General features: G+C 31.1%; 1 protein-coding gene across 1 annotated transcript; it reads right to left on the bottom strand.

The window, feature by feature from the left end:
* Positions 1 to 1736: 1736 nt before the first annotated feature.
* Positions 1737 to 7353, bottom strand: LOC115972760 (putative receptor-like protein kinase At4g00960). The gene is made up of 7 exons (XM_031093018.1): positions 6501 to 7353; positions 4002 to 4130; positions 3426 to 3553; positions 3087 to 3297; positions 2716 to 2953; positions 2390 to 2540; positions 1737 to 2240 (listed from the first exon to the last, which is right to left on the bottom strand). Exons 1-7 carry the CDS (start codon positions 7351 to 7353, stop codon positions 1926 to 1928), a joined length of 2025 nt encoding a protein of 674 aa, XP_030948878.1. The 3' UTR covers positions 1737 to 1925.
* Between the last annotated feature and the right edge of the window lie 11757 nt (positions 7354 to 19110).

Raw genomic sequence — 19110 nt, 5'->3', positions numbered from 1 at the left:
GGCTAAGGTAGAGCAATCAGCAATATGGCAAAGACAAAAAAACAAAAATATGAACTTGGGAGAAGAGAGAAATTTCTTACTGTGATTAAGGATCTGAGAGTAGCCGAGCAGCAGCAGTAGCAACACGCCAACACCAGATCAACGGATCTGATAAGAGGAAAAGAACAGGCATAGTAGTAGCAGCAGTGATGGAGGTGTTGATGAGGTTGAATGGAGGAAGAGTGAGGTTAGGGTAAAATTTTGGGAATTGTAATTTAGGTTTTCAGTCCATATTTATTTTTTATTTTGTAGTTTTTAGTTTGTCAGATTATTTTTTTATTTTTAATATTGAGGGCTATTAGGATGAAAATTTAAAATTTCAACACACACACACACACATATATATATACACACACACACTAGCTTCTTTTTTTTTGGAAGGGGGCAATGCCCCCCTCCCTTGCCCTACTATAGGTCCGTCCCTGATTGCGATGGCACATCTATGTTGGTCATTATTTGGATAGCATGAAAATTCATAATTTCAAGAGGTATGCATAATACAATGGCTAATTCTTTGGAATTTTTCAGGGCCTTCATTGCAAGTGAACCCCACATTCTGCGAGACAGCGATGACATATATAGCCACTCCATAAGATACCACTCCTTAATAACAGGGACGGAGCTACTCTTTGACTAAGGGGCCATGGGCCCCCCTGGATTTTGGAGAAATTTTTTTTCTATAGGTATATTTAATGTTCAATTAGGCCAAAAATTAAATAAAATTGGTCATCATTAGTCTCTTCTTTCTTATTATTAGCTCACTCCTGGCCAGAGATGGAGCTATGTTATGGTTAACTCTCTCATATAATAAGATAAACTTGGAGATGAGGATGAAAGAAAGAAATTTCTCATTGAATTAATAAGAAAAGTACAGCTCTACTTGTATATACAAGGGATAGAGTGATTGAATGAAACAAAATAAAAGCAATTAAAAACAAGCTTTTTAATTTTTACCCAAATCAAGTTCTCATACTGCTCTTTTTGGATTCTCAATATCAAAATTAGCCTGAATTCTCTCTCTTAATGACCAAAATATTAGACAAAAATCCTCCTATCCCCACACGTAGGCTACTACTCTGCTCTGCACAAAGGTTACTCCTATGCTTGATGTTTATTCTTTCACTATCTTGATATTCGTTGAATCCATTGATGACCACAATGGATGAATTTTATTTGTTTGTAACATTATTAGTGATGTGTATTGTCTATTTGAGTTACGAAAATCAGTTAATGATATCGAAAAGGTTGTAAAGTGAATAGAATTTGTCAAACCAAGTGTCAATAGAATTCAAAGAAAAAACTCAGTTTCAATTGGGCTTTGAAATGTCTAACTAATGTGGCAAGAGCCTATGACAGAAGATGAGGCCAAAGAATGTCGTCTTAAAAACATATGCAAATAGATGATAAAATATTAAATTGACCCAAAATTTTTTTTTTCTTGAAGTTGCGATTTATTTATTTATTTTTACTTTTTAAAAGTCCAAACTTTGCCCCCCAAACCTTCAGCTCTGGCTCCGACCCTGCTTCCCTCCTTAATAATATGTCTGATGTCTCTCCAAAATTGCCGTAAGAAAAGCAATATTTGCATGCGGTAATGCCTTACGAGACGCACGTAGTAAATGACATTTTACGTGGGCGCGAGCACGATTTGCGCGCATTACTTTTGTGAAATGAAAATCTAATATTTGAATGTACATGACAGACCAAAATTGCTTTTATATACCGCACATGACTTGTGTAAGGATACATGCGGCGAATTGATTTCATGAAACGTAAACGGAAATGGATATGTGAGAATGAACCCAAAAAAATAAATCTATCTACCCCAACATGGAAATCTTAAAATGTAAGAAGGAATCATGAACCCATGCAACTTCCATCTAACGCTACCTAGGGTCTAATTCAGTAATTGAAACATTATTTACTGAGGCTTGGACAGGGCTACTTCTGGATGGTGTTGTCTCCATGCTTGATCTAGTGTGGCTGTCCGTCACAAACGCAGGTCTTGAGGGTATTGATAGAGTCATAGATTCACTATTAAGCATGAGAACAACTGAAGCCATGGTTGGTCTATTAACCACATTTTCTTGAACGCAAAGTAACCCAATATGGATGCATTTCATCATTTCAATTGTTGAATCGGTGCGTAATGTAGGATCTACAAGATTAGAAGTTGTCCCATCCTTCCATTTTTTCCAGGCCTGCAAAGGTATGTTAAAATAGTAAACACAACAATAAAGAGAATATTGTTTTACCCTACTGTATAATATGAATTAGTAGCACAAGTTAATCATACGAATCAGTAGTCACGTAAATGAGTTAGAATGTAGGTGAAGATACTATAACTTACATAATTTAGAAGGCCTTCTCCATTGTTTTCACCACAAATAGTATGATTTTTCTGTCCAGTCACCATCTCCAGAACTAGTATACCAAAACTAAAGACATCGGACTTCACTGAAAACTGGCCATGTAACACATATTCTGGAGGCATGTATCCACTAAATGTGAATATGAGTAAGATCAGTTTCTTTGAATTGTAATAGAACTTTTTATATTTGTGAGTGAATGTTAAAAATAGTTTTAGGAATTCCCAATTGTTTATTAATGATTTTTTCCCTTATGAATGTATGCAATGTTGTGATTATTAGTTATAATTTAGATGGATATACTTACTAGGTCCCCACAATTCTATTTGTGTTGCCTTGAGTTTGATCTATTTGAAATAATCTCGCCATACCAAAATCAGATATCTTGGGGTTCATATAGGCATCTAGTAGAATGTTACTAGCTTTGAGATCTCGATGAATAATACGAAGTTGTGAATCTTCATGAAGGTAAAGAAGTCCTCGAGCAATACCCCCTATAATTTTGTATCGCTTTTCCCAATTCAATTGTGCACGCTTGATGGGATCTACAAATTCATGTAAGTGTATAATTCTAATAAATAAATATATGTGGAAGTGTTTTCAACCAACAAAACTTCTTTTAAGAGAAGAAATTACTACAAAAAAGAATATGATAGTTAAGTGGAAGTGAAACCATACCAAATATGAAGCAGTCGAGGCTTGCATTTGGCAAAAACTCATAGACTAAAAGCCTCTCATCTCCTTCCAAGCAGAATCCTAGAAGTCTTACAAGATGACGGTGTTGTAACCTAGCAACTAACATGACCTCATTCTTAAACTCTATTTCTCCTTGTGATGAATTTTTGGATAACCTTTTCACAGCTATTTCTTGTCCGTTTGGAAACCTACCCTGGAAAAAGAAAAAAATTATATATATATATATATATATATATGTAATTCGTAATAATTCAAAATTTCGAATTTAACATATTATGAGAAAAAAATGATACACTCTTTCACTTGATAATGTCACATTACCTTGTAAACAGGACCAAATCCACCCTCTCCAAGCTTATTAGCATTAGAGAAGTTCTGTGTAGCAATTCTGATTTTGCCAAAGTCAAATTGCAAGCATTCAACAACACTAATTTGATCATCAGTATCAACTGAAGAATAAGTCAATACGTCTGAGTTAGATTACTAAGTATTGCCTAAATCGAAATTGCAATTATGTATATAAAAAAACAACAGAAGGTATGCAGAACGAATTACTGAAATCCTTTCTTCTTGAATTCTAAGGGAACTATAAATGTCTTCTATGTAATATTCTTGTATTTGTTTAGTACAACTCTTGCAGTAGGGTAGTTTCTACTAAATCCGATTTAATATCCAATTAATGGCCTCTAGATTATGTTTTTGTTTCATTTAAAATGATAAGGAGAAAATAATACCTGAAATAGCGGAATCTTACTTTCAATAATATTGCTTAATTCTCTAAAAAATGCATTCACCACTACATACAAATTGTAGGGATATGGTAATTTTTCTTGCTTTAATAGTAATGATTCACTTATCACTTAGCAAAAGGGAAAGGTAAACCAATTTCTAACTTACTTTCAGCTTTGTTTTCTTTGTTCCTCGCTCTTAAATAGATGCAGATGCTGATAGAGATGATTAGTACAGCAGAAGAAATAGTAGTCACTACTACAATGATTACAGTTCGAGATGAGTTACTTTCCTTTCCTGCACAATCCGGAATTCCAATTGCTTAGTGTCGGAACAGAGGAGGAAAAAAAATAATAAAACTGTAAGGAAAAAAAAAAAAACTTAAATATAGGTATAAAATTACACTCTCTAAAAATAGCCTACTTAATAAAAAAAATATCCATAATTTTAAATTATTTTAGTCATCTATCATAATTTATCATAATTTTTTTTAATATATCAATGTTTTATTCTATTTGGTTATGCCATACGTAGGTCCATATACTTTAGCATATTTTATAATTATATAATGATGCTGTTTAGAGTAGGCGTTTGCATTTTCAGATTCTGCGTTTTTAGATTTTTTTTTTTTTTTTCCTGTGCGTGAACAGTAATATCATATGGATTTATTGTGACAAAAATCACTGTTTACATACTGTTTATCACTGTTTACAGCACTGTTCACACACTAAAAGATATTAAAAATAGGTCCTACGGTACTATTCACACATTTAAAAATTATTTTATTACAGTATTTTCAGTTTTCAGTTTTCAATTTCAGTAACAATAAATTCAATCCAAACGGACCCAATATGTATTTTATGGTACATTTTTAATAATGTTAAGGAAATATGTTCTTTTTTAAGACAACCTAATATTCAATTCTGAGATCGAAAGCGGTGCGAAGGTAACGACACCCAATAATATATATAGTTTCTTCTGTCTACGTTGAAGTGTTGAACAACAGGAAGTTCACAGTTCACACCATATACTTCTGAAAGCTAACTGACTATATAATAAACATAAAGAATGTCTTTGTCAATATGGACCACATATAATGTTTTGGCCAAAGGCTCATATTTCTTATTGCGTTACACGCTTTTCTAAACGTTTGGTTTCAGAAAGGCAGTAGGCCAGTAGTTCCACCGAACAAATAAAAGTCACCTTCGTTGAACTTTCTGAGCAAAGCCTAGTAAAGCTTTTTCTTTAGGCTAATTATGGAAAAATATTATAGTTTCACACTTTTTAATATAGATATAATGTCTACACTTTAATATCAAAGTGTCTGTATTTTTTAAGAAGAGAAAATATCATCTCACGCTTGTTTAGATAATTTATATCAATATCCACGATTTATGATGCAGAAGCATTCACATTTTAACATATCAATAAAAAAAAAATGTGAAAAAATTATTGTAAGAAACTCATTGATCATTTAAGAATGCCTAAATTTAACAGAGACTAAAACATGATGTGTACTATGTATAGTTTTAAATCCAAAACGGTTAAAAGAACTAGAAAAAGAGACTAGTTTTTCTTAGTTTTGAGCAGGCTGGTTCAAGTTCAATTCACGATTAAACCGACCGGTCTGGTTTTTAGAACAGTGGTACAAAAAATGTAATGACCTATGTGAGACAATCAAAGCATGTGAGGTCTAGAATACGGTCATATTTAAAATAGCTCGACAAATTCATGCTGAATATTTTAGAGGGGATGTAATCTCAAAATCCTACATAGCCAAGGAAAAGTAAGAAATATTTGGGATTTATCCAAAACCGAAAAGCTACTTAACTAATCGATTGTATTAAACTTTTCTTTCTTGTATCCTAAAGTTCTAATAATTTCATTCTAAATTCATAATTATTTCAGTAAAAATTTGTTGATTGTAATTCAATTACCAATACACCTCTCACTATTTTGTTTTTACCCTCCTATTAGGCCATTACAATCAAGGATCAAGGGCTTGTTTTTCTTTCGCGTGTGTGGTATATAAGTACTAGTTCAAAAACTGTGATCAGAATATAATATTTTATTTACTTATTAATATGGCGTTTAGCCTAACCTCTGATCAACCACGACACATTAATAATTCTTGGCGTAGATTTGAGATTCCGTTTCAATGGAATTTTTTCCACTTTAAACAAATTTACTATTGAAGAAATATATTATTTTAATGTGCTATGAAAATAATTTTTTTTCAACATTAATTGAAAAAACATTAATTAGAAAAGGTAAAAGTTAACAAATACCTTAAAGGCATTGATTTTGTAAATTATTTTAGAAATTTTTTATCGGAAAATGTTAATAAAAAAACTTTTTTTTTTAGCTTTTATATTTTTAATAAAAGTTGTATAATTTTTTTTTTTTCTAAAATAGTCAATTAACAAATGCCTTAAAGTCACTAGTTAACCATACCCAAAAAAGAAAAATTCATTAATACAATTTTGCACTATTGTTTGTTTCTACAAAAAAATATTATTAAATTAATGATTTGTCTAGATTCAAAAGAATAGAGTAGATTAGAGTAAAATTAACTTATAACAATTCAACATAAAACCACGTATCAATAAATAATTAAACAAAGAAGATAAGTCACATTCTAAGTTCTAAGACACGTCAGTGCCATACCTGGTGTAGTTGTAGGCAAATCTGGTGGTGGGGATTCTGATGGGACTAGTGGCGGTGGTGGAGGCGATAATGGTGGTGGCTCAGCTGAAGAGTCATAAAATGGGTGTAGCTCATACCTTAAATCGCAGCTGGGTGTTACAAATTTCGCTCCTTGCCTTCCATCACAACATTGTGGTATAATATTCTGCACCCGCTGCAGGCATCTGTTGCAATCCAGCTCGCTCAAATCAGGGGTGCACTCCGCAAGTGAATATACGGTTTTGAACTTTGGGGCAGGCGTACTCTGCAGAGCAAACTTGTGAGTAGAATTCCCTGATGCAGCACGGTTTCTTAGGCTATCTAACAAGGGTCTTAGCACGCTATTGAAAGCTTCTACGTCTGAAAAGTTTGCTCCGTTGATACGGTATGTTACAGTGCTAGCTTCCATAATATTAAATATGGATCTGTATGAGTATCGAAGTGAACATGTTTCACCCCAAATGATAGCCTCCTTCTGGTATGGACAAGCCTTTAATAGTTCATATCTTGACCCATTGATACAACTTCGACATTCGCTGGGTGAATTGTCTCCTCTACAAAGTGCAATCAAGTATACCTTGTCAGGAGATTCACCAGCAGATAAATTGTAAAACCCATAATCGATTTTGGAGTTGTTAAACATGGTGGTCAGGAGGCTATCGAGGTTTTCTCTGTAGGTACTGTTACTAGTGTAGTTACCAGTGTTATAACACCTGTTTAGGGGTCTCTGGGCAGCTGTGGGAATAAGAAGATGAATGAGAGCAAAACAGAAGAATAACACTAGTTTTGAACAGCCGATTTTCATTGTTCCTTTGCAGTTGAAGGTTGGAAGCATTTTAGCCAGCAATAATATATCATTCTTGCTCTATAACCTCATGCATGAATCTACTTTCTTCGAAACTTCTATAACTTTATGACCAATTCAAAGTTTGAACCGAATCTATCTTCTTTCGTCAAAAAAAAAAAAAGTTTGAACCGAATAAAATAATACACTGTTGACGAAAACGTCAGAGAATAGCGGTACGACAAAATGGAAATTAAAAAAAAAAGGCAATTTCCGTAGAAGACGAAGACATAGAAGTTACCGTATTTGGAAACACGGATTTTGTTTTGAAAGGACTGTAGAGACGTCTTATCCAAGTTGACAATATGGCCATGGGTTAACTTCTGATTGGTGACCGATAATTTCATTGGCAAGTTGTAACACAAAATTTTATTAAATTTGGTAATCCTAGCATTATTGTTTACCAAGTGCATAGGGCGAAAATGGCCAAATACCACTATTTTTAGAAATTTGTAGCAAAAAAACACTGTTTCGAAACTATATAGGAAAATACCACTTTTCTAGAACTTGAGTTTCATAAACTCGAGTTCCTCATCAGTTTTGCCACCATGGCACTGCTGAGGTGGAAATTGATGCATTTCTAAGGTACTCAAGCTCACCAAGCTCGAGTACCTTGTAATTTTTTTTTTTTTTTTGGATTATCGACAAATAAACATAAACATAAAATGGTGTGTATTTAATTTCTACAGTACTCGAGCTCGCCAAGCTCGAGTACCTTCTCAATGTTTTTTTTTTTTTTTTGGGATTATCGACAAATAAACATAAACATAAAAATAAGTAGCTTTTTTTATGTTTTTATTTATTTAAATAGAAGCATTGTAAAATATAGAGATTTTAATTTCAAAATATGAATTTAATTTCTACATTAAGTAAAACTGTTCACTGTTTTCTCATAAAAATTGTTCACTGTTTTTTGCATAAACTATTTCTAGCATTCTGCAAAAAATTATTTTCTGTTCAACATTATTTAAAAAATTGTTCACTCTCCTTTCTACGTAAATTATTTTCTATTCACTATTTAAAAAAATGTTCACTGTTTTCTCATAAAACACCTAGTGAAATCGTCTTTTCTAAATCTAAACACCAAATCTGAATGCTTTTTCATGATTGAATTTCACAATAATCGAACCTATTTTTCTACATTGATAAAATTTGTTTCTACATTAATAAAATTTGCACTCTGCACATCATGTTTATTGTATATTCAAATCTGCTTACTGCATTCATAAAATCTGTTTTTTGCATTAAGTAAAACTGTTTACTATTTTCTGCATAAACTATTTCTAGCATTCTGCATAAAATTATTTTTTGTTCAGCATTATTTAAAAAATTGTTCACTCTCTTTACTGCGTAAATTATTTTTTGTTCACTATTTAAAAAATTGTTCCCTGTTTTCTCATAAAACACCTAGTGAAATTGTGTTTTCTAAATCTAAACGCCAAATCTGAATGCTTTTTCATGTTTGAATTTCACAATAATCGAATCTATTTTTCTGCATTGATAAAATATGTTTCTACATTAATAAAATTTGCTCTCTGCACATCATGTTTACTATATATTCGAATCTACTTACTACATTCATAAAATCTGTTTTTTTGCATTAATTAAAACTGTTCATTGTTTCTCATAAAAATTGTTTATTGTTTTTTGTATAAACTGCTTTTAGCATTGGCGCGGTTATTGCACTTAAATGGTTTGTGTTTTTTTTAAATATGTAACCATATGAATAATGGACAAACTCCATGAAAGAAAAATGAATGATTCGTATAAATCACCTAATGGTAAATGCCTCGAATAATTCGAATTTGTAAAAAAGTTTGAATTAGTTGAATATAGAAATTCGGGAAAAATCAATGGAGAATCAATGAACATACCAAATCGTGAAGGTGCACATAAGATGTACAGATAGTCTAGACTTGTTGAGAAATTTGACTTCGTTGAAAGTACAAAATAATGAAAATTCAATGGAAAAGTATGTATGTTAGATGTACAGATCGTATGAATTTGTTTAAAAATTTGAATTCATTGAATGTACAAAACCATGAAAACTCAAGGAAAAATAGTGTACATTAGATGTACAGATAGTACGAATTTGTTGAAAAATTTGAATTCGTTAAGTGTGTAAAATCGTGAAAATTCAAATGAAAATTGAAGAACATACCAAATTGAGTAAACTCAATGGAAAATTAATTACATTAGATGTACATATCATCCAGATTTGTTTCCAAATTTGAAGTCGTCAAATGTATAGAATTGTGAAAATTCAATTTAAAACTGTGTACTAATGTACTAATCATCCTGATTTGATGAAAATTTCAAAATTGTTGAATGAACAAAATCGTGTAAACTCAATGGAAAATCAAAGAACATACCAAATCGTTGAGTAGCACATGCAGCACTGTGAAGAAAAGATTGGTGTAGCAATGGTGGATATCTCACCCCTAAAATTGATGCATAAACTTTCCAAGGATGCTCTGCATCCTTGGAAGTGGTGCATTACAAAGGGTTGTATATCTGTGTATTCATGTGAGTGTAGATGGGTACTTTTGGTCAGGACTCAACAAGTAATGTACAATAAATCTAATTTAGGTGATAAGTGTTATGTGTGTAACATTTCAAATTACACAAACAGAATATTGGAAACATCAACATATCTAACTGGAGGCATTTCACTTCCTAAGGTGTTTCCTACATTACAAAGCAGAGGACATTGTCCAACCAAAGCACGAGAATCATATGTAGTAACAAAGAACAACGGGGAAAAAATGAGCAAGTGATTTCATATAAACTTAGCCAAAACTAATGAACAGTTAATCTTTAGATTTGCAAAAGTTGAATGTACATAATCATCAATTGTCAGACATTGACAACAAAATTTTGTATTGCACAAAATGTGTAGACATTAAAAACAATGTCTAATGTTCGTAGGTAGAAACTTTTGGAAATCATCATTACTTGAATCTGAGAAGTCTAAAATATTTTTTTCATCATCTAACGCAGTAACTTCATTAATAGACTTAATGGCTCACTCTTGCGCCTTCCTCTTTAAATGCTTCCTAGCTTTTTGGATTGCATGAAAACGGTCTAATCGCCTTTGCATTTGATTGTTCTCTTGTTCAAGATGAGCAAGTATGTTGGTAGGTTCATCTCTAGGTAACTCTGCTGAGCGTGCCTTAGGAACTCGTAACCCAAGCCATCGACAATACACCTCCAACTCATACCTCTTCTCGTATAGGGTTGACCATGGTGGTTTTGCTACGGTGAACTCTATTGCAGTGGTATCTGTACTTAGTTTTGTAGGTTTGCTGACCATGATGTGCCCGACGCTTCCAAGACTCTCATACGTGTATATTGGCATATTAAGGAAATCTCTTTTCTTTCCAATCCATTTCCCTCCATAGTGGTCTATGTATGTCTGTAGTTGTTGATCTGCTGAAACTTGTGATAATCCATTTGTTGAAGTAGATCCAAACTTGTTTCGCATTGTACGATTTGATATTGAGGTGTTACAACACATAGCTTAGTCAATCTATGAAGTTAGTGGGGTAGAAATAAGATCATTATTGTGGTGCATTTATAACCTCATTTCTGGTTCCAGGCATTATAATTTCAGTTATTAGGGCTTGTCATGTCAATACAAGCTGGAAAAACACTACCTGAATAGGATTTTAAATGTTCCCAATGTCACAGTGAGATTTGAAGATGTGGGTAGTAGTTGCAGTTTTCTTGAACAAAGCATCATATTTAATTGAGACAGTGCTATGTCCCTGGCACCAGGGTATGATTATTCATATATTTAAGTATTCTCATGAATGTGGATGATATGACTGGACAGTGTGTGAAATCGTGCGAAGCTATTGAGCAGCACGTGTGAAACAGTGGCGTCTGTTGGCGCATGTGGTTCGTATGACTACAGTTGGTGCTACAGTAGTGGGTTGGTGATGTGTCTTCAAAAAACTACTCATGCCACAGTTGGTGCTACATCATGTTTACTATATATTCAAATCTACTTACTGCATTCATAAAATCTGTTTTCTGCATTAATTAAAACTATTCACTGTTTTCTCATAAAAATTGTTCACTATTTTCTGGATAAACTATTTTTAGCATTCTACATAAAATTATTTTCTGTTTAGCATTACTTGAAAAATTGTTCACTGTTTTTTCTGCATAAATTATTCACTGTTCATTTGGTGTTTTATGATCAGGATGCTCTAATACCAATGACTACCCAGGAGAGAACACAGTAGTAATATGGAAGCGAAAAACAATGATAAAATAGATAATAAAGAAGTAAATAGCAAAATAGATATATTCAAAATAAGGTTAAAATGAAGTATGGAATATGAAAACAAAAACTAGTAGAATCTTACTTCAATAAAAACTTCAGTCTTTGATAAACTTGAAAACAAACTGCTGTCTTTGATACAAGCTTGAAAATAAAACTGTCTGAAGAGAAAGGTTACAAGATTACAAGATGGGGAAAGGTTACAAGAGTACAAGATGGGGAAGGCTGTTACAAAAGGCTTTCTAAAACTTGGAACTTAAAAGCTTAGATTCTTAGAAACTTAGAAACTTGTCTTCTGTCTTCATAGTCCGTCTCTTTTATAGGTGAAATGAACCATGGTAAAGTAACCTGAGTAGGTAAATTTAACTCAAGTTAATCTGTCGGTGGTATGGAAATTAGTACTGATGAGTAATAGTTTGTTTGTGTCTGTCTGGGAATCTTTCAAATCTTGGGAATCTATCAAATCTCTTTTTACGCATGCTAGTAAATAGTAGTAACTTTTGAACATCTGTCTGTATCTGTCTAGACTGTCTATATTAGTTTGGATTATCTTGATTTGTTTGGAAGCTATTCACGCGTGCTGGTAAATAGTGATATGTCGCTAGTGAAATAGTGATTTGTCGCCAGTGAATAGTTATCTATCACCAGTGAATAGTGATCTGTTTGTTTGTCTTTCAATCTGTACCATTCTAGGATCCTTAACAATCTTTCTTTTCCTAAATAGCCTCCTTGCTGAAGGTATTGGACCATATACGGCTATCCTGTTTGTGTAACTATATAAGTAGAAGCCTCTATCTAATTCTTTTTTTATCTCATAAATCTTATTACTCATGAAATTAGACCATTCTTGAGCCAGTGCATCTGGCTCATCAAGTGGTAAATAAGTATCTCCTGTATAGTAGTTGTATTCAAGGATACAACCCCAATCATGAATAATAACCAAAATGTGTGCTGGCCGAGCTTCCATATAATAACTACTATCCCAAGCTGGAAGAGTACTCCAGATAGTGATCTTCATATAATTAAGTCCTCCAATCAGGGCAGCTACTTCTTGGATGACTTTGGGAAATAAACTAATTTAAATTCCAGCTTGTCATGCAGACTTTATTGTGACTTTTTTGAAAAAATATTGTGTCCATAACTTGCATTAAGAGAGGTAATTAAAACATATATATTTATATATATCTTGTCTTTTTTGGTAATTTACAACTCAAACCGCCACTTTTATAAGTATTAGCCAAACACTCAACTTTGTGGAAAAGCATTTTTTTGATAGCTTTTACCAAACATACTACTTAAAAAAAAAAAAAAAAAAACTCAATTTCATATTGCACTTTTTAAAACTTCTACTTTTTCCAAAAGAATTGTTTGAAAAAGCTGAACCAAACTCACCTTAGTAGAACAAATAGATTGTGGTTTTTTAGTCCTTTGAACCCACTCTTCTTCTTCTTCTTCTTTTTTTTTTTGGGAATTACACTTTACCTACCTATGAATTGTCTCAAATTTAACTTACCCACCCGTGGTTTCATTTTTGGCACTTAACCCACTTGTGTTTCACTCCATTACTATTCTGTAACCCAACCTCCCTATCAAAATTTTAAAACTTATATACATTCACCAATAGTCTTGCCATAGAATCTCTCTTGCACCCCACATTTTTGTTTATTGTTTTTTTTTTAGTTGCAACTTACGCATATGCAAGTGTCAATAATATGCAAGTATTATAAAAGATTTAATTTCTTGAGTTAAAATCATCTCCTTCGTTAATAAATAAGGAGTTATAAAAAAAATTAGAAATGTTTTTATTGATAATCTTAATTACAGATACTATATATAAGGACAAATATACAAAATTATGCATGTTATATTATAATAATCATTCATTTAGTTAGAAAATAATTCAAAATTATGTAATAATAACTCATTTAGTTATAATTTCTCAAAAATATATATAAAGAAAATTCAGGATTAAAGCCATGCAACGCATGAAACTTTCACTAGTATCTTTTATAAATTTATGCATTATAAAACATTTCATCCACACTTTAAGGGTATAATTTGATTCATTTCTTTCAATTTAAATTTTGAACGAATCCTTCTATATATATATAATCATTCTATTACATTCCTTCCAAAATAGCAAAATGATAGATAGTTTGATAGCCATCCAAACGCATCACAAAACAAATATCTTTTTTTTTTTTTTTTTTAATGAAAAACAAAAATCTTTTAAATATCATAGGACATTTCACTTTTGTTATGTTTTTAGTTGATACCACTTCTATTTCTTGCAAAGTGACATTGTCTCCAAGTTCTTGTTCCACATGTAATAGACAGTTTATTTAATTTAGTGTTAATTGTAGCTATGTATCCTGTTAGACTTTGTTTCATAAAATTGCTAAAGAAACGTGACTTTTTCTATACCTCTTGTTTCAAATTTAATTGACTTTCCTCTACTAATGGTTACGTTCTAATGTTAACTCGTACTTTTGATTGGAAGATTACTACATAAATTAAGCCTATGTGAGTGGACTCTGATTGGACTAGATATTGTGTATTGTTCCCCATTCAGCAATCAGCTAGAAAATCTTTAGGTTTCTAAAGCATGAAAATAATACACATGAAAAATACTTTAAAAAAATTATGCAGTTGTGCAATTCCTAGTGTGCAATTCTCAGTGTTTGTACAATGCAGTTGTGCAATACTAATGATTAGGTACCCAAGCCATAAGTATGAAAGAAGTGGCTGCACAATCTGCAAGTTGGCCAACTTTAAAAGACTACAATGGGAGGTGTATGCATCCCTATAAAAGTATATTTGTTACTTGCAAAGCTTGAAGGGAGGCAAATAGATAGACACAATCATTCAGCAACTTGATGCTCTAGAAAGGTAGACTGTATGGCTAAAAGTAGATTTTATCAATGCAGAAAAACAAATTCGATTATTGTGAAATTTAAACATGAAAAAGCATTCAGATTTGGCTTTTAAATTTAGAAAACACGATTTCACTAGGTGTTTTATGAGAAAACAATGAATTATTTTTTAAATAGTGAACAAAAAATAATTTATGCAGAAAAGAGAGTGAACATTTTTTTAATTAATGTTGAACAAAAAATAATTTTATGCAAAATTGTAGAAATAGTTTATGCAGAAAACAGTGAACAATTTTTATGAGAGAACAATGAACACTTTTAACTAATGCAGAAAACAGATTTTATGAATGCAATAAGTAGATTCGAATATACAGTAAACATTATGTACAGAGCAAATTTTATTAATATAGAAACAGATTTTATCAATGCAGAAAAATAGATTCGATTATTGTGAAATTCAAACATGAAAAAGCATTCAGATTTGAAATTTAAATTTAGAAAACACGATTTCACTAGGTGTTTATGAGAAAATAGTGAACAATTTTAATTTTAAATAGTGAACAGAAAATAATTTACTTAGAAAAGAGAGTGAACAATTTTTTAAATAATGCTGAATAGAAAATAATTTTATGCTGAATGCTAGAAATAGTTTATGTAAAAAAACAGTGAGTAATTTTTATGAGAAAACAATGAATAGTTTTAATTAATGCAAAAAACAGATTTTATGAGAAAACAGTGAACAATTTATGCAGTGAACAGAGAATAATTTATGCAGAAAAGAGAGTGAACAATTTTTTAAATAATGCTGAACATAAAATAATTTTATGCAAAATGTTAGAAATAGTTTATGTAGAAAACAGTGAACAATTTTTATGAGAAAACAATGAACAATTTTAATTAATACAGAAAACAGATTTTATGAATGCAGTAAACAAATTCGAATATATAGTAAACATGATGTGCAGAGAGCAAATTTTATTAATGTAGAAATAGATTTTATCAATGCAGAAAAACAGATTCAATTATTGTGAAATTTAAAAATGAAAAAGCATATAGATTTGGCTTTTAAATTTAGAGAACACAATGAACAGTTTTAATTAATGCAGAAAACAGATTTTATGAACCATTAGGGAGCTTTAACTTTGTTATCCGATCAAACAAAGCCTTAGGGAGTTCTGACCATGGCACTATGCCACCCTCGCAGTGCCATGCCTACCTTCCCACAAAGAGAAAATATAGTTTAGATTATGCATATGGTTATACACTCATAATAATGGCTTATTGTTTTATCCCAATTTTCCACATTACATGCTTCGAAGTTGGTCAAGAGGGAAAGTATATAACAAATCTGATATTGAAAGACTATAAAGAAACAAAATATTTGGTCAAGAACCTGCTTCGAAGTTGTATGTGAAAACTTAAAACCCAAGCTAACACCTTTATTTGATCAGGTGGATGTAGTTTCTTTTTATTTTTTTATTCTTTTTTTTTGGTTGGTTGGTAATTTTTTTTTTTTTACAATACTGCTACAATGCAATTCTACCTTTAGAATTGCACTATAGTAGTGTTGTAAAAAAATTTGCAATACTTGGGTTTAGCATTCCCTGATGCAGAGCACTTTGGGGCTTGAAATGCCAAATTCTTCTTACATTTGGCATTAGCATTCCCCAGTGCTGATGCTCTAAAGATAATTTGAAACTGGCAACAAGTAGCACCCTAATTGTTTTTGTATCAAGTATTCTAAACATCTCTAACACCTTTTTTAAGATATTCCTTATGAGATAACCGCAATTACAAGTCCCTCTATCATGATGAATTTCTATCCCAAGGATCTTCATAGTAGCTCCAATATTTTTTGTGTCAAATTTGCATCTCAACAAATTCTTCAATATGACAATTCAAAATGCACGATTAACTCCCTCAAGTAATTTGAGATTTTATTTTTTTTGCAATGTACCACCTAGCTTCTAATCTCGGCTAGTGGTTTATTAAACTATGGTTTGAAATGTTGTTGCTTTGTTTGCTTCCTTCACTTGAACTTGATGTTTTGCTTGTTGGTGTAATTTGCAATTTGCTATGCTCATTTATTCCTTTTGTTAATAAAATTTACTGATTATTCATTCCAAGAATAAAAAATATTTTACTTTCTCAAAAAAAAAAAAAAAAGAATAAAAAGTATTTTAGTAATTTCAAATGCTATAAAATTACCAAAATGCTCCTCAATTGTTTAGATTATTTAAATTGCACTTTTTCGTTAAAGTTAACCCCAAATTAGACAATATGAGGTTTGTTATTTGTGACAAAAGAAAACTCCCAAATTAGGTTGTTAATCTTGCACTCAAAATTTTTGGGGAACATTATAAATCAATTAAAGATTTGAGTGAAAAACTATAATTTTCCCTAAAATTTTCTTACCAATAGCATGTAATAAAAATGAAGAAAGTTTCAAAGTTTCGTTAATTCAAAATAAATATATCCGTGTTTTCAAATTCAAACCCGTAGAACGTGGCCCACGGTGGAAAAGACCTTTCCGAATTCTATTTTGTCCTATTAGTCTATAACTATGACTATTCAGTATTCACTCACGTCTTTATATGGAAACCGTGTATTATTCAGTCAAAGCTTTGAATTGGTCATAAATTAAATGAAGTTTCCAGCACCTTTCACCCTAGTCAATGTAGAAAGGCGCAGATACATGAACCGAGGAAAGTATAGAACAGGAATGACATAGGTCTCTTATGCTAAAATTCTTCAAACCTAGCCATAACTGCAGAGGAACAATGAAAATGGGCCATTCGAGACTGTTGTTATTCTTCTCTATTGCTCTCGTTTATCTTGTTATTCCCACAGCTGCCCAATACTGTTATGACACTGGAAACTAGGCCAAAATGGCTAAATACCACCAATTTTTGAAATTTTTTGTAAAAAAACACTGTTTCAGAACTATATATGAAAATACCACTTTTTATGGTACTCAAGTTTCTTAAACTCGAGTTCATAGAAGTTTTGCCACCGTGGCATTGCTGAGGTGGAAATTGGGCAATTAAAAAAAATTATGTGGTACTTGAGCATGATAAACTCGAGTACCATGCAACACAATACTCGAGTATACTAGGCTCAAGTACCATTTTATAATAAAACGCTTTTTTTTTTTTTTGGGATTATCGACAAATAAACATAAACATAAAATGGTGTTTATTTTATTTATAGAGTACTTGAGCTCACCAAGCTCGAGTACCTAGTAAATGTTTTTTTTTTTTTTGGGGATTATCGACAAATAAACATAAACATAAAAATAAGTAGCTTTTTTACATAAAAAATGATTTCACTAGGTGTTTTATGAGAAAACAGTGAACAATTTTTTAAATAGTGAACAGAAAAAAATTTACGCGAAAAAGAGAGTGACCAATTTTGTAAATAATGCTGAATAGAAAATAATTTTATACAAAATGCTAGAAATAGTTTATGCAGAAAACAGTGAACAATTTTTATAAGAAAACAGTGAACAGTTTTACTTAATGCAAAAAAAAAATTTTATGAATGCAGTAAGTAGATTCGAATATATAGTAAACATGATGTACAGAGAGCAAATTTTATTAATGTAGAAATAGATTTTATCAATGCAGAAAAACAAATTCGTTCATTTTGAAATTTAAACATGAAAAAACATTCAGATTTGGCTTTTAAAATTAGAAAACAAGATTTCACTAGGTGTTTTATGAGAAAATAGGGAACAATTTTTTTAAATACTGAACAAAAAATAATTTACACAGAAAAGAGAGTGAACAATTTTTTAAATAATGCTGAATAGAAAATAATTTTATACAGAATGCTAGAAATAGTTTTTGCAGAAAACAGTGAACAATTTTTATGAGAAAACAGTGAACAATTTTACTTAATGCAAAAAAAATATTTTATGAATGTAGTAAGTAGATTCAAATATACAGTAAACATGATGGGCAGAGTTCAAATTTTATTAATGTAGAAACAAATTTTATCAATGCAGAAAAATAGATTCAATTTTTATGAAATTCAAACATGAAAAAGCATTCAGATTTGGTGTTTAGATTTAGAAAAGACGATTTCACTAGGTGTTTTATGCGAAAACAGTGAACGAATTTTTAAATAGTGAACAGAAAATAATTTACGCAAAAAAGAGAGTGAATTTTTTTTTTAAATAATGCTGAACAGAAAATAATTTTATACAGAATGCTAGAAATAGTTTATGCAAAAAATAGTGAACAATTTTTATGAGAAAACAGTGAACAGTTCTACTTAATGCAAAAAAAAAAAAACAGATTTTATGAATGCAGTAAGCAGATTCGAATATACAGTAAACATGATGGGCATATTGCAAATTTTATTAATGTAGAAACAGATTTTATCAATACAGAAAAATAGATTCGATTATTGTGAAATTAAAACATGAAAAAGCATTCAGATTTGGCATTTAGATTTAGAAAAAACGATTTCACTAGGTGTTTTATGAGAAAACAGTGAACAGTTTTACTTAATCTAGAAATTAAATTTATATTTTGAAATTAAAATCTCTATATTTTACAATGCTTCTATTTAAATAAATAATAA

Source organism: Quercus lobata, unplaced genomic scaffold (assembly GCF_001633185.2).
Source record: "Quercus lobata isolate SW786 unplaced genomic scaffold, ValleyOak3.0 Primary Assembly Scq3eQI_73, whole genome shotgun sequence".
Lineage (NCBI taxonomy): Eukaryota > Viridiplantae > Streptophyta > Magnoliopsida > Fagales > Fagaceae > Quercus > Quercus lobata.
The sequence above is the reverse complement of the archived record's forward strand: the minus strand, read 5'-3'. Positions and strand labels throughout refer to the sequence as shown.